The sequence below is a fragment of the Narcine bancroftii genome, chromosome 6, assembly GCF_036971445.1.
Source record: "Narcine bancroftii isolate sNarBan1 chromosome 6, sNarBan1.hap1, whole genome shotgun sequence".
Taxonomy (NCBI): Eukaryota; Metazoa; Chordata; class Chondrichthyes; order Torpediniformes; family Narcinidae; genus Narcine; species Narcine bancroftii.
In genome coordinates, this window is record NC_091474.1 from 232469342 (window position 1) to 232485364 (window position 16023).

Below are 16023 nucleotides of genomic sequence, written 5' to 3' on the forward strand. Positions count from 1 at the left end.
CAAATTCCCTTGAGATGCAGGACAGATCACCCACATATAAATGGGTAATATAATTTGGTGCCTGCTGTGGTACTCACCTCCTGGTTTACAGACAACAGGTGCAATTTCGTCCAGTGGGTGCAGCATGCTGAACATTGTGGGTAATGGCTCCCTGCAATCAGTTACACAGCAACAGGCACTGAAATTAATACTGCAACATGATTATACAAGGCACAACTCTATTACTCTATAGCCGCTTTCAGGTGCTCGGACGCAGATAATGCGCCAGCAGACCCGGCTGTGGGAGTGAAGCTGGGATGTTCAGGTGGCTGGGCTGCGGAGAGGTCGCCTCTCTGTCACCTGAACGTGCCGGCTGAAGAGAGCCATATCCGAGTGAATGCCGGCTCCTGTGGATTGTGGCTGTATTCCCACTGCTGCTTTCAGGTGCAACGGGGGATTCTCCGAGCCAGAGAATATACCTACCCGAGGAGGGTTAGGTAAGTACTCCTCCTGGCCGGAGGCCAGCCGACAGCCGCATTGGGGTAGAATAAGCGGCTTTACAGTCGGGTATTCTGGCCACCTGAAAGCGGCTTATAATGCTTATAATGGGACTAGCTTGGGTAGACAATTTGGTCGGTATGAGCGTTACTCTGTCTTGAAACTCTTTGCCTCTATTAATCTCCCCTGCATATGGGAAAGTTACTCATTACACCACAGAAAGTTGCATGGAATGAAACATTTCATTAATAATGTAAGATTATACAGATTGACTTTATTTAATAAGGACACAGGAGGCACATGACTTTACACAGATTCATTATGAAAGGCAGAGATGGGACAGATAGAGTCTTTGTCCCAGTTGAGTCCAGAACTAGAGGGTGCAGGTTTAAGGTAAGGCAAAGAAATTTAAAGGAAATCTGACAGGGGTTCCTCACACGGAGGGTTCTAGTTATCCAATACAAACTGCTTGTGGAGGTGACATACAGAGATACAATTAGGAATTTGAACTTAGGTCAGAACAGCATTATGGAATATGAGACCAATACAGGCAAATGGGATTCGCATAAATAGATAATGAGATTGGCATGGATGAGAAGGGCTCCAAGGACCCATTTCTGTTCTGAATTATTCTATTCAGCACATTGGGTTAAACCGTCTCGCAGCAGACCAATCCCTCAGTCCCATTTCCACTCCTACTTTCGCTCTCTTCCCCAGCAACTCCCCTTTGATTCTTTTGCCACCTACTCCATGGGCAAATTTACAGTTACCAATTATCCATCAGCATATCTTTCGTTGTGGGATGAGACTGGTTATAGCTTTATGAAATGGAAAAACCATTGAACAAACTTATTGGGAGTAATTTTGAGGTGTTAATTTTAGAATGGAAAAGGAAGAACCAGTAGATGTGGTGCACTTGAATTTTCAGAGGGCATTCAGAAAATAATATTCCCCCACCCTTCTCCCAACAGTTTAGTAGATAAAATTAAACAGCATGGTTTGGCGAGGATTGAAATTTGGCTGAGAAGGAGCAAACAGTGGTGTTACATGGGCAGACAAAGAATTGCTGGAGGAACTCAGCAGGTCAGGCAGCGTCCATGGGTAGAAATAGTTGGCCAATGTTTCGGGTCTCATTGAGGTAAAATAGGTAAAATTCTGTATATAAAGGGGGAAAAGAAGCTAGGGGAGGGACCCAAAGGTGAGCAACCACAGATGCGGGAGGTGGAGACGAAGGATAAACTATCAGGAAAGTTTCTTTCTTTTAATGATTTAAATTTTATTGAGTTCTTTAAAAAAAATTCCCAAAACCCTTGAGTCAGTGTTAAAGTTACGTAAATCACATGAACTTATCCAATAAAATAGAAACAAACATGGCAGCAAAAAAGTCAATACAATAACCATATGTGTCTATTTCGACCTCTAATAACAGAAAAAAATGCCGTTCATTAATATGCTTCAACACGACAGCCACCACTATTTCCCACCCTCCCCAAGGAAATCTAGATATTTGCCCCATTTTTGTATATATAAACATCCAATTTATTGAATTTTTTTTAAAGACATCCACTCAAAGGCAGCCACTTTGTTTCCCCCAAATTTTTCCAACCTCTCAGAATAATTTGTCTTCCTACCATTATACTAGTCTGAATCTAATTTTGAGGGTATTTATCCCCAAATAACCCAAGTGTGTCTCCCAAGACAAAGAATCTGAGGTACACCAGGAAATCGTATTTCTCCTGCACAGCCTTAGACCTAATTTTTTTCCCATTTTAGGTAACCCACCCTCATCTGATTCAACTGTTTCCATCTCTTCTTTATCTACTGCTATGCTTATTTTTTCTCTCTCTAACATTTCTTCCATCCTCTTCCCCCCCCCCTTAAGGTTTCTTCCTCTCCACCTCCCACACCCCATCACCTCCCTCCCCCAGCTTCTTCCCCCCTTTGTGTCCACAATTTCACCCATTCTATCATACTCTTGACAAAAGGTATCGACCTGAAAACAATGACTGACCATTTCTACCCATGGATGTTGTCTGTCTAGCTGATTGCCCCCAGTAATTCTTTGTTTGCAGAAGTCAGTGATACACTTGCAAGAGAATTTAACTGAATCAATGCGTGTGCTTTTGTTTTTCACATTCCTACCTTAGAGGACTTAAAGGAATTTCTTGAACAGGGTTACTACGTTCAAACATTAGTCCGTACGCAGTCGCCCATACATCTGCTACCTAATAAAGAGAAGGCACGAGAACTTGAGGGTGTGAGCAATTTTCAACCAGCTTGTTTCAATGAGTTTAAACCACAAAGTCATAATTTATAAAATCTTTTTACTTTAATGAGATGGACATAACTTGTTCAAATCCTATTACTATCTCTTCCCAGTTTAGTAATTAAGAGAGAGGGGACTTGCAACTGCACCAGACCTCCCAGAATGTCAAAATATTTTATGAAAATCAAGTCAGGTTGCCGTCTCAATAAATGGAGTCATCATTTGATTCCAACTGATATATTTACTTTTAAAAATTACATATTGATTATATATTTCGAACAATGCTGGTTGAGGAAAGGGTGTTGACCAAGAAATGCTTATGAACATCATTAACTACCTGGAAAGGTAAAGGGGCAATGTAATCCTTTCCATCGATGGTGTGCACGTTTACACTGGATTTTTGCACAATGCAAACGCACTTCTCCCTCTTCTCTTGAGCTGAAGGAGAAAGTATTTTAATTAGAGTTCATGAGCAAGCAAAGCAAATAAGGGAAATTTGGAATAAAATTGACAAGTTACGACATCCTTTACCACAACAGTGCTATCTGATGGTGCGCTTCAGTCAAATGCTCTGTGTGTGGTCTGCTTGGGTAAGAAGTTCGCCACTCTTCAAAGGGAGGTCTGTGAGAGTCTCTCTCACTGCTCCCCATCTGCACTTCCAGCTGCTCTCAAGCAATACGACCATGTTCTCACCTAGATTTGCTTCCACATGTCTTTCCAATTAACACCTTTTGTTCGTCTGGATTCGTCCCTCATTGTTTGAATCCTGAGATTTCCTGCTTCTCACTTATTCTGCTTAGTCCTTGAAGAAGGGCTCAGGCCTGAAACATCAGCAATATATCTTTGACTTCTGTAAATACTAAAACGACTGGCTGTGTTCCTCCAGCGTTTTTATTACCAAAACCCAACAACAGGTCTGAGGGATTCTAAAACCTACCTATGTAGAGTTTGAATTTGCAAATTCTGAAATGCACAATACCCCTCGAACCTTGGAGAGAAGAGTCTAATTACCAGAAGTGAAAGCTTTGGAACATCCAACTCAGACAAAATACAGTTAAAATATTACTATTTTTCTAAGAGTAGGGACAGCACAGATACAGCACCAGCGACCAGGGTTTGAATCTGCCCATCTGTAAAGAGTTCGTACGTTCTCCCCGAGACAACGTGGCTTTCCCCCGATGCTCCGGTTTCCTCCCACGGCTCAAAAATGTACCGCAAGCACATGGGTTGAAAGGGCCTGATACTGTGCTGTGTGTCTAAATTTAAATTTAAAATCACCAAAGATCTTCTGGTTGGGGCCAGCATTTGTATCAAGCATTAAACAATAGGTTAACTGAAACTAAGTTGAAAGAATCCCAGACACAGAGGATGCATTTATCCTTGCTGAATCCTTCTGTGCAGGAGGGTGAATATCACAACAAAAGAGAAAATATAAGGTCAATGTATTTTTTTGTTCAAACTAACAAAATTAGAGATACACCTCCATCTCCAGGGACACAAGTTCAAAATTAGCCACGCAGGTACATAAGAAACACCAACTACGGTACTATCCATTAAATTATCACAACATGGCAAAACAGAAAAAGAGATAATTGATTAAAAAAAAGGAAAAATAAATATTCATTATTATAATTAGTGCAGCAAAAAATGTGACATTTCAATGTACAGACAGATCTTTTGGTGATCCCAGAGTAGTTATTGTTTTAGAATCAGAATCAGAATTTATTGTCATGAACAAGTCATTAAATTCGGCGTTTTGAGGGAGCATCATTCTGCAAACATTCATATAAAACCACTTTTACTACAATAAATTTATTTAAAGTGTAAAAAAAAGTAAGGCAGGGTCTTTGGCTCATTGATTATTCAGGAATCCAATGGCAGTGGGGAAGAGGGCTTGTCTTTAGGGTCCTGTACTTTTTTTCCGGTGGGAGCAGAGTGAAGGGTGGTGGGGGGGGTCTTTGAAGATAGAAGCTGCTTTTTAAAGACACCGCTTGCAGATGTCCTTGATAGAGTGGAGTCTGGTGCCTGTGGCGTCTCAGGACAAGTTAACAACCCTCTGGAGTTTTTACTTGTCCTGAGAATTGGCTCAGAAACTCTTCAAACGCCTTACAAAGTATAGCCACTGGCGGGCCTTCTTCATGATTGCATTGATGTGGAGTTGAGCGATATGGGGAAGTTCAGGAGTCTCAGAATTGTTGGACAAAAAACTGTTCTGGACCGAGAGGTGCTGGACTTCTGTCTGATTAGTGATCACCACAGATACATTGACCATGCTGTTTCTTGTATAGATTCAATTCACGCTCCCACTTTATCCCATCACGTTCGTTTTAACATTGAAACGATCTTAAAGAGGGGTCAGAGTCTAGTGTATCAAAGCTTGCAGTGGACATGGAGCATCTGCAGAGAGATAGATAGGTTAAGTCTGGCAGATGGAGTGCAATGTTGGGAAACTAGAGGTTATCCATTTTGGAAGGAAAAATGGAAGAATGGCAAGAGATTGCACAGAGCCTCAAAATTCAGGGTAGTAGCTAGCAAATTGATTTGCTAAGTATTTATCTAAATTGATACATGTTGATTAAACAGGTTTTATTAAGCACAGAAATGCTTTAGATCAGGGGTGTCAAACTCAAATTCACCGAGGGCCAAAATTAAAAACTTGGACTAAGTCGTGGGCCAAACTAAATATTTATTGAAAATTTTCAACAACATCTGCATGTTTTCTCTTCTTTCAACATATGTAATGTTAAACTTTTTCTTATTAAAATAAATGTTTAATAATAGTTTTGGTTAAACTCTTTCCAGAAGAAATGAGAAATAAAATATTCAATAAATAATATTTCTCTATAGCCTTTAAGCTCCTTTTAAATGTATTTTTTTTCACAAGCCAACAAGTCAAAAAAAAACTTGCTTCAATGAAAATCCAATCTTTCAACTATGAACAGTCTAAAGTTGACCAAAGAAAATATTAATCCAAGCTTAGCTTGCTACACTGTGATTTACTCTGATGCACCTGGGTCTAAACCAGATACTTGGCATCTCTTCTTAGATGCAAGTTCATCAAACTCTGGGGTCAGAGTTTGCCTCCCACCTGTCTTGAAAGGACCTGTTTTCTGTCTTTGGTTTGGCCATTTTTCGTAAGGGGTTTATTACATGTGAGTTAGGCGACAGGTCGCAGATGCTAGTGAAAGTAAAGAGAGGAGGTGGGGGCGATTAGCCGGCGCCAACGCATTTGCAAAGCATTCTGGGATTTGTGGTATTAGCTGTGCATGCACTATACTGGTGCGGCGGCCAGCGGTAGATCATTTGATATGATCTTGCGGGCCAAAATTTGGCCCGCGGGCCTGAGTTTGACATGTGTGCTTTAGATAATATTCTTCGACTGATTAGTTTAGTCAATGCATATCGACAGGAGCTTGATGCGGAAAAAGCCTTTGATTTTTATTGGTTGGGTTAAAGCTTTATATACGAACCTGACTGCTAGGGTGGTGACAAATGGTCAAGTTTCATTACTGTTTAAATTGACACTTTCAACTCGATAAGATTGCCCATTGTCACCAGCCCTGTTTGCATTGGCTATTGAGCCGTTAGCGATGGCAGAATGAATTGAAAGCTTGTATTGTTATGGAAAAAATTATATATAATTTGCATGATAATTATTTTTTTTGTTAACAAGTGGTTATCATATTCAGAATATATGTATTTAGATATATTTTGCTTTATTATAGATTCTTAGTTTTTAGTTTTAGTTTCTTTCTTCTTTGGCTTGGCTTCGTGGACGAAGATTTATGGAGGGGGTAAATGTCCACGTCTGCTGCAGGCTCGTTGGTGACTGACAAGTCCGATGCGGGAGAGGCAGGCACGGATGCAGTGGTTGCAGGGGAAAATTGGTGGGTTGGGGCTGGGTGTTGGGTTTTTCCTCCTTTGTCTTTTGTCAGTGAGGTGGGCTCTGCGGTCTTCTTCAAAGGAGGTTGCTGCCCGCCGAACGGTGAGGCGCCAAGATGCACGGTTGGAGGCGATATCAGCCCACTGGTGGTGGTCAATGTGGCAGGCACCAGGCAGTCCTTGTACCTCTTCTTTGGTGCACCTCTGTCTCGGTGGCCAGTGGAGAGCTCACCGTAGAACACGATCTTGGGAAGGCGATGGTCCTCCATTCTGGAGACGTGACCCACCCAGCGCAGTTGGATCTTCAGCAGCATGGATTCGATGCTTGCGAACTCTGCCAGCTCGAGTACTTCGATGTTGGTGATGAAGTCATTCCAATGAATGTTGAGGATGGAGCGGAGACAGCGCTGATGGAAGCGTTCTAGGAGCCGTAGGTGATGCCGGTAGAGGACCCATGATTCGGAGCCGAACAGGAGCGTGGGTATGACAACGGCTCTGTAAACGCTGATCATTGTGTGTTTCTTCACACCAAGACACAAGAGAAACTTGTCCGTGAACTACTCTTTGCAGACGATGCCGCTTTAGTTGTCCATTCAGAGCCAGCTCTCCAGCGCATGACGTCCTGTTTTGCGGAAACTGCCAAAATGTTTGACCTGGAAGTCAGCCTGAAGAAAACTGAGGTCCTCCATCAGCCAGCTCCCCACCATGACCACCAGCCCCCCCACATCTCCATCGGGCACACAAAACTCAAAACGGTCAACCAGTTTATCTACCTCAGCTGCACCATTTCATCTGATGCAAGGATCGACAAAGAGAGTTTTAGTTTATAAACATATATATTTGGGCTCTCCTTAAGAGAGCTGGCTGACGAGGTGGGAGGGTGGGTGGGGATTATTTTTTTAAATATATACTTATATAAAATTGTTTTTTTTGAATGTATGTTGTATTATTACTAATGATTTTTCAAATAAATCAGGTTTTTTTTAAAAAAAGCATTAAAAAAAATTCAGGGTAGTAGATTTAGGAAAGAGATGAGGAACTGCTTTGCCCAGAGGGTGGTGGATCGGTGAAATTCACTGCCCATTGAAGCAGTGGAGACAAGGTTGGATAGGTCTCGACATAGTAAGCGAATTAAGGGATATGGAGAAAAGGCAGGTAGGTGGAGATGAGCCCATCATCAGATCAGCCATGATCTCACTGAATGGCAGAACAGGCTCGACAAGCCACATGGCCTACTCCTGCCCCTATTTCTTATGTTCTTCTGTTCCACGTCAGTGCTTCAGAGATGTCTTCCTTTTTGCTTGTTGGTGGATTCCCCGCCAACCTAGTTGACAGGTTCACAGCTGCATCTGCTCCATTTCCTGTCCTTCTGCCTGCACCTTCTTTCTTAGAATTTGCATCCACCCAGCAGAGACTAGGCCCTTCAGCCCAACTGATCCATGCCAAGTTAGCATTCTGGGCTTGTCCCATTTCCCTGCAATTGGTCCCTGTCCCTCCAAATCCTTCAAATGCCTTTTCAACACTGTAAATATACCTGATTCGATAGCTTTCTCTGGCAGCTCGCTCGGACTACGCTCTGAGTGAAAATGTTGCCCCTCAGGTTCTTCAGCCTAATTCCAAAAGCATCAGCATTTATGGTTTATGTTAGAACTGCCTTGTTCTGATGATGGATCAATTACTCCCCCCCCCCCACTTCTCTCTCTCTCTCTCTCTCTTTCCCTGCACTCTCATTTATCTCTGATTTCCAGTCACTCGTGTTCTCATGTTTTGTTTCTCGCGCGCCAGCTTTTCTTTTCTCTCTCCTCCTTCTACTTACACCCCCTTCAGGCAGATCTTTACCATTTCATTATTCAATCTCAAACCTGCCATTGGTTTCCCTTCGTACTTTCCATCTCTCCTCCCCTTCTCTGAAATCTGAAGCTTGTTTGATTTCAAGATTTTCGCAGTTCTGTTGAAAGGTCAGACCAAAAATCCTAACTGTTTCTCTCTACTTTGAAGAAGGACATGGGCACCTTTCCCTCCTATGGATGCTGTAAGACCTGCTAAGTTCCTCCACTATTTCCGTGCTTTTTCCAATAATCACTGTGTCTGTGGGCCTTCTCGTTTCACACCTGCTGTTCTCCACTGGTTTATTTGAGAATTGGAGATATTTTCCTGTAGCAGCAGAACTGGATTATTTGTCTGACCATTTTTTGAGTCTCATTCTGGTGGTACTTAAAGATTTTCCCAGGAATGCTATAAAGAAATAATTTGAGCCATATATTGGGGCAGATAAGCTAAAACCACATTAAAAGAGCTATATTTTACCACAAGATTTAAACAAATGCAAGAAGTTATGAAGCAGATGTCTACAAGATTTGGTGACTTGGCCATCATGTCAATGCTGTCATTCAACGAGCTTGGTTGATCATTGACCAGAACATCAGCTACCTCTCCTCTCTGCCTCAAATATACTCAGCACCTCAGCCCTCTCAGCCAGAGACATCCAAAGATTCAATGGGTGAAGGATTTTTTTATTTTGTGTCAGCCAACCCAGGTGCCAGACCCCACTCTCTTCTTAGAGGAGAAGCAGGAAGAGATCAACAGCTTCTCAAAGGCAATCAGGATGATGCAATAATCATCAGCCCAGGATGCAAAAGACAACTTGTCTTTAGTTGATACTTTTTTCATTTGAACCCTTCTCATAAGGGTTTAAAAGGTAACATTTATAATAAGTTATTAAAATTGCAATCAAATTCTAATGACAAAATTAAAATGGTCTGGGAAGAGGAACTTCTGTGACATCTTCCTGAGGGATCATGGGAGAAGCTTTTTGAATTGCTTAATACCTCTTCAATATGTGCTTGTCATTCTTTGATTCAGTTTAAAATGGTGCATCGGGCTCATACATCGAAAGACAAAATCGCCTGTATTTTTTATAACGTTAGTCCTATTTGTGATAGATGTAAATGGGAAGTGGCTTCTCTAACTCATATGTTTTGGCCATGCCCTATGTCAGAGCGGTATTGGATAGATATTTTTTAAGACTTTGACAGCTATACTGGATATTAGTTTGCAACCTAACACATTGACAGCTCCTTTTGGAATTATACCTCCAAACGTGGGATGAGTTCCCACTTCCACACATTGGGTTGTGGCCTTTTCTACATTGTTGGCTAGAAGAGCTATCTTATTTAAATGGAAAGATTCCAATCCACCTACTTTGGCTCAATGGCTCTCTCAAATTATGTCATGTTCAAGTTTAGAGGAAATTTGATATGACTGTTAAATTTGAAGAGACTTGGCAACCTTTTATAAATTATTTCCATGTGACTTAGGTTGTATCATTATTTTCCCTTGCGGACAATATTTTACTTCTCTTTTTCTTTGTTGGTGAAGACGAGGTGATTAATTTTTAATCAATAAATTCTCAAGAAAGGCTGTCCAGTCTTTTTCTTAGAGTAGATAGGGTTTTATATAATAAAATCATTCTTTTTTTTTAGATTCCATCTTGAGATGAGAACATATATTTTGATTCTGTACTCCTAGTCTCCTTATGTATTGTTTATCTCTAATATGATTAATAAAAGGATTGAAAAAGAAGGAAGGATGTGGCTAACAAAGGAAATAAAGGAGAGTATAAAATTGAAGGCGCAGGGGTACAAAGCTGCAAAGAGCAGTGGGAAACTGGAAGATTGGAAAAACTTTAAGAGACAACAAGGGGTTACAAAGAGGGTAATAAGAAATGGGAAAAAGGATTATGAAAGTAAATTGGCACAAAATATAAAAACAGAAAGCAAAAAATGTTATAAATGTATAAAACGGAAGAGGGAGGCCAGAGAGTAGAACCCTTGGAGGATGAGAAAGGAAAACTGGTAGCAAAAAATGAGGAAATGGCCGAGGCATTAAACAAATATTTTGTGTCAGTCTTCACGGTGGAAGACACGTCCACCATGCCCAAGTGCAGAGTTAAGGATGCGAATGTTGGGGAGGGCCTTGATAAAATAGTTGTTACAAAGGAAGTAGTGATTGAGAAACTAATGGGACTAAAGCCAGACAAATCATCTGGTCCTGATGATATGCATCCAAGGGTTCTGAAGGAAATGGCAGAAGTTATAGTTGATGCATTGGTGGTCATATACAAAAATTCCTTGGATTCTGGGCAGGTCCCGGCAGACTGGAAGACAACAAATGTCACGCCACTTTTTAAGAAGGGATGTAGGCAGAAGAGTGGAAATTATCGGCCAATTAGCTTGACGTCTGTAGTTGGAAAAATGCTTGAAGCCGTAATTAAAGATGAAATAGTGAAACTTTTAGAACGTAAGGGTTCAATCAGGCAGACGCAGCATGGTTTTAGAAAGGGAAGATCTTGTTTGACAAACTTGTTAGGATTCTTTGAGGATATAATGGGTGCGGTGGATGGAGGGGAACAGGTTAATGTTGTATATTTGAATTTCCAGAAAGCGTTTGATAAGGTGCCGCACAAGAGACTTATCAGTAAGTTACAGGAAAGTGGAGTCCGGGGAAGTATATTGGCCTGGATTGAAAATTGGTTGTCTGACAGGAGGCAGAGAGTCGAGATAAATGGGAGTTTTTCAGGTTGGCAGAGAATGGTAAGTGGGGTGCCGCAAGGGTCAGTGTTAGGCCCACAATTGTTCATCATTTACATTGATGACTTGGAGGAGGGGACAAAATGTGGTGTAGCCAAGTTTGCGGATGACACCAAATTGAGTGGAAGAGCAAATTGTAATGAGGATGTGGAGAGTCTGCAGAGGGATATAGTTAAACTGGATGAGTGGGCAAAGGTCTGGCAGATGGAGTACAATGTTAGTAAGTGTGAGGTTATCCACTTTGGCAAGAAAAATAAAAGAGCTGAATATTATTTAAAGGGTGAAAACTACAGCATGCTGTTGTGCAGAGGGACTTGGGAGGGCTTGTGCATGAATCGCAAAAAGTTAGGTTGCAGGTGCAGCAGGTTATTAAGAAGGCAAATGGAATGTTGGCCTTCATCGCTAGAGGAATTGAATTCAGGAGTGGGGAGGTAATGTTGGAACTGTATAAGGTACTGGTGATACCGCACCTGGAGTACTGTGTCCAGTTCTGGTCTGCATATTTGAGAAAGGATATACTGGCTTTGGAGACGGTCCAGAGGAGGTTTACTAGGTTGATCCCTGGGATGAAGGGGTTGACTTATGATGAAAGATTAAATCGTCTAGGATTGTATTCGCTCGAGTTCAGAAGAATGAGAGGAGATCTTATAGAAACATATAGGATTATGAAGGGTATGGATAGGATAGATGTAGGAAGGCTTTTTGAGCTGGCCAGGGAAACTGAAACGAGAGGACACAGTCTCAAGATTTGGGGGAGTAGATTTAGGACAGAGATGAGGAAAAATAGTTTTTCCCAGAGAGTAGTGAATGTTTGGAATTCTCTAACCAAGGAAGTGGTTGAGGTTGCCTCATTAAACATATTTAAAATTCTGCTAGATAAATTTTTACATGATAGAGGAATTAGGGGATATGGGGAGAAGGCTGGTAGGTGGAGTTAGGTCATAAATTAGATCAGCCATGATCGTATTGAATGGCGGAGCAGGCTCGATGGGCCATTTTTGGCCTACTCCTGTTCCTACTTCCCATGTTTCTATGCAATAGTCATCTTGTGAATCAACTGAAAAATTCAGAAATTCAAATTGTCAGAGAGGGCTAATGGTTGATAGTTCAGTGATATTTCACCATTGGTACCATATGTAGATTCAGATTGCGATTCAAATTGCAACAGAAGAGGTGTAGAAAAATATAATGATGGCAGTTGGATATCACACAAAATGTAAGGCAAACAAGTCAGTCAACATTAATTATTGTTGTAAAAGCAATTTACGACAGATATGAACATTAATCAACTTCCAGTTTATCCAAGCAAAGAGGCCAAGAGAAAATTCACAACTTCATTCTTTCATCCATAAATTGAAATATGAAAATAAACCCTTTTATCTGTCAAAATTTAACATGGGAATTTACCTTCAGTCTTTTCCTGTGGTATACAGAAGTCGCACCAGAGTGCCTAAAATCAAGACAGAAAGAAACCTTTTGATCATATAGGGAGAGATTGGAAAGGCTAAGACTTTTATTTCTGGAGTGCAGGAGGCTATGGGAGGCGGGGGGGGGGGGTCTGACAGAGCCCTACCATATAATAAGGGGCATAGGTAAGATAACGGACACAGTCTTTCCCACAGGGTGGGAGAGCCTAAAACTAGAGGGCATATGTTTAAAGCAGAGGGTGGCCAAATCTTTTTGGTTGTGGGCCACATACAGAAAAATATAAAGAGTCATGGTCCAAACAATATTGAGCTCAGCAGTTTTCAACCAATTACACAAGAACGATGGTTTTAGACCTGAAAACCCTAATGCAATAGAAAATTCATCTTCTATCAAAATAACTGAACAGTTTAACTTTGATATTACAGTAGTTTATTGATATGCTCACATGCTACAGTAGGCATTTCTGTATCTGCTGCTATTAAATTTAATTTAAATGAATACAATAAAACTCGTTACAACTCTCATTCAAAAAGCAGTGCAAAATAAGAACAGGAAAAAAGATCAAGAAGGGGACAAGGCAGTCTCCAACATTCCTCGACAACTTTCAGTGAATATAGTTCAATGGCCCAAATGCCCACCTTAATGATTAAGGTGTATTAAGGATGGGCGAATAAAGTTAACAGATTCCTTGCAAATCAAACAAACACACTTCCCCTTGACTTCTGTGGAAAAAGTATACATTTCCCCCACCACATCTGATATGTTCGGCAATCACTTGCTATTTTCCGTCTTTTCAGTTCCGCCATGTTTAATCAACTGAGTTAAGTGGTTTTTTAACTAAGGTAAAAGTTTTCATCGATGAGTAACATTCCAACAGTTGGTCTAGTCCAGTGGTTCTCGACCTTTTTCTTTCCACTCACATACCACTTTAAGTGATCCCTGTGCCATCGATGCTCTGTGATTAGTAAGGGATTGCTTAAGGTGGGATATGAGTGGGAAGAGAAGGTTGAGAATCACTACTCTCGACCCAATTGTTACTGAAATATTTTGCTTGAGAAAAATTGTCCTTGGCTCATTTTTTTGGAGTTCTGAAACTGTGCACATAACAGTGGTTTTCAAACTTTTTCTTTCCACCCACATACCACCTTACTAATCACAGAGCATGTATGGCACAGGGATTACTTAAAGTGGTATGTGAGTGGAAACTAGTTGTTGGTCAAAATGGCAGTGACATCTAGTGTTGAAACTAAGAAGTGCAATGTACATGCAGTGCCATTTATGGTTAAAGACTATGCTCTAACAGGCCACTTAAAAATGGGCAACAGGTCACAGTTGGCCAGGGGCCATAGTTTAGCCACCCATGGTTTAAAGTGAGAGGGATGCAGGGAAATTTAAAAGGAGCCTAAGGGACAACTTCTTCACACAGAGGGTATGGAACAAGTTGCCAGTGGAAGGTGTGCAGAAAGATACGATTATGATATTTTGATAGGTACATAGGTCATAAATGTTCAGAGGGGATATGAACCAGATGTAGGCAAATGAGGTAAAACATGAAAATCTGCAGACACCATAGATGAAGTAAAAACACAAAGCTGGAGAAACTCAGCAGGTCAAGCAGTGTCCTTTATAAAGCAAATGTAAAAATGCATAACCGACATTTCAAGCTAGAGCTTTTCATCAAGGTTTGGAAAAATGTCGGCAGGCATCCGAACAATAGAGTAGGGGGAGGGGTGGTCAAGGCTGGAGGCAATACGTGGAGAAGGGAGGGAAAGGACAGCAGCTATCAAGGGGAGGAGGGATGGCTTGATGAAGGGAGGGAGGAGAACTGGAAAAGGAAAGGGGGAGGGGGAAGAGGAGAGGTGAGCATAAACTGGAAAAGTCGATGTTAAAGGTCTTGGTGGGATAGTCACCCGCAAATTGGATAAACACCACCTGATTTTCCATCTGGGCACTCTCCAGCCAGATAACATTAACATCAACTTTTCCATTTCTTATAACCTGCTCTCCTCTTCCCCCTTCCCTTCCCTTTTTCAGTTCTTCTCCCTCCCTTCACCAAGCGATCCCTCCACCCCTTGATCATTGCTGTCACATCGCTCCCTTCTCCGCCTATCACCTCCAGCCTTTGTGACCACACCTTGCCCCTCCCCCCACTGACATTTTTCCGTATCTTGAAGGGCTCGAGCCCGAAATGTCGGTTACGTATTTTTACCTTTGCAATACCTGCTGAGTTTCTCCAGTTTTTTGTTGTTACTGCAGGCTGGCTTCAACAGGCAACCTGAATGGGATGGCAAAGTTGGCCAAAAGGGTCTGTTTCCATACTGTATGATTTCACAACTACTTGTGTTTGATTTTTATTTTTCCAGATCAGTTCTAAGGCAACCCAGATCAATTATTCAAATACCCTGGACCAGTTCAGAACACAGGCAACCTGCCACATAATACTAATGAGGAGATGGATGGGACAATAAAATGTCATCAACCAAACATTATACAGTAGCTGCACGTGAGATGCAAAAATTCACTTCAGTACTAGCCTCACTTCTGTGGTTTCACATGGGGTCAGGGCAAAGTGTAATCTTCAGAAGAAGACAGGTGGGTAAAAAAAGAGATTCAGAACACAAGAATATCACATGGACAGGAAGAGAAGAAGGAATAGGTGATCAAGCCTGCTCTGCCATTCAACAAGATGTCAGTCATTCTCCATAAAAACAGGACCTTCAACTCACTGATCCCCTATCTTTACTAATAGTTTTCCAGTACTCAACCATCAGCCTTCAACAAAATGGCACTTCAAGTCCTTATCCAAATAAGAATGTCTGCGGGTTTGAACCATCACCTGGGTGGAAAAAACCTACCCAAACGTCCTGCATTCCCCACTCCTTATTTTAAAACAATGCCCTCTGATTATACATACACCGGCGAAGGAGCAAGGTTTCTCAGAAGCCAATCTATCTAAGCCCCTTATACCTCAATCAGGACCCTCCTTCAACCTTCTCCCCATCAAATTAAAAACCCAGTTCATCTAATCTCTCCATGTAAATAAAATGCTTCATCCCAGGTGAATCTCTTTTCCTCCCTCTCCAGCGCAATCACATCCTTTCTATAGTTTGGTGAGCTGAAGTGCTCCATTTTAAGCTCATCATTTTTAGTAAATATGCCTTCTTCAAAACATTATCAACCTCTATTTCTGACTTCAGGGATCCTTTTCTCGTACATCAAAATATTTCTGTTCCTTTGTACTTCTTGGGGTGCTACCTGTTTGTCCATATCCTGGCCTTCTCAATCGTGCCAAAATGCATCCCATTACATTTTTCAAGATTAAGTTTTACTGTACCATTTTTCCTCCAATTTTTACCAACTTAGCAATGTCACCCTGTGGTA

The 16023-nt window shown here is 41.4% G+C and overlaps 1 protein-coding gene across 1 annotated transcript in view; it reads right to left on the reverse strand.

The window, feature by feature from the left end:
- anapc1 (anaphase promoting complex subunit 1) overlaps positions 1-16023 on the reverse strand; it is a 273616-nt gene that overhangs the window by 242708 nt on the left and 14885 nt on the right. Inside the window, exons 4-7 of the mRNA XM_069887679.1 lie at positions 12622-12664; positions 3081-3181; positions 2620-2702; positions 78-151 (exon numbers count right to left, since the gene is read on the reverse strand). Coding sequence (XP_069743780.1) covers positions 78-151; positions 2620-2702; positions 3081-3181; positions 12622-12664 — 301 coding nt within the window. The remainder of the gene's footprint in view (positions 1-77; positions 152-2619; positions 2703-3080; positions 3182-12621; positions 12665-16023) is intronic.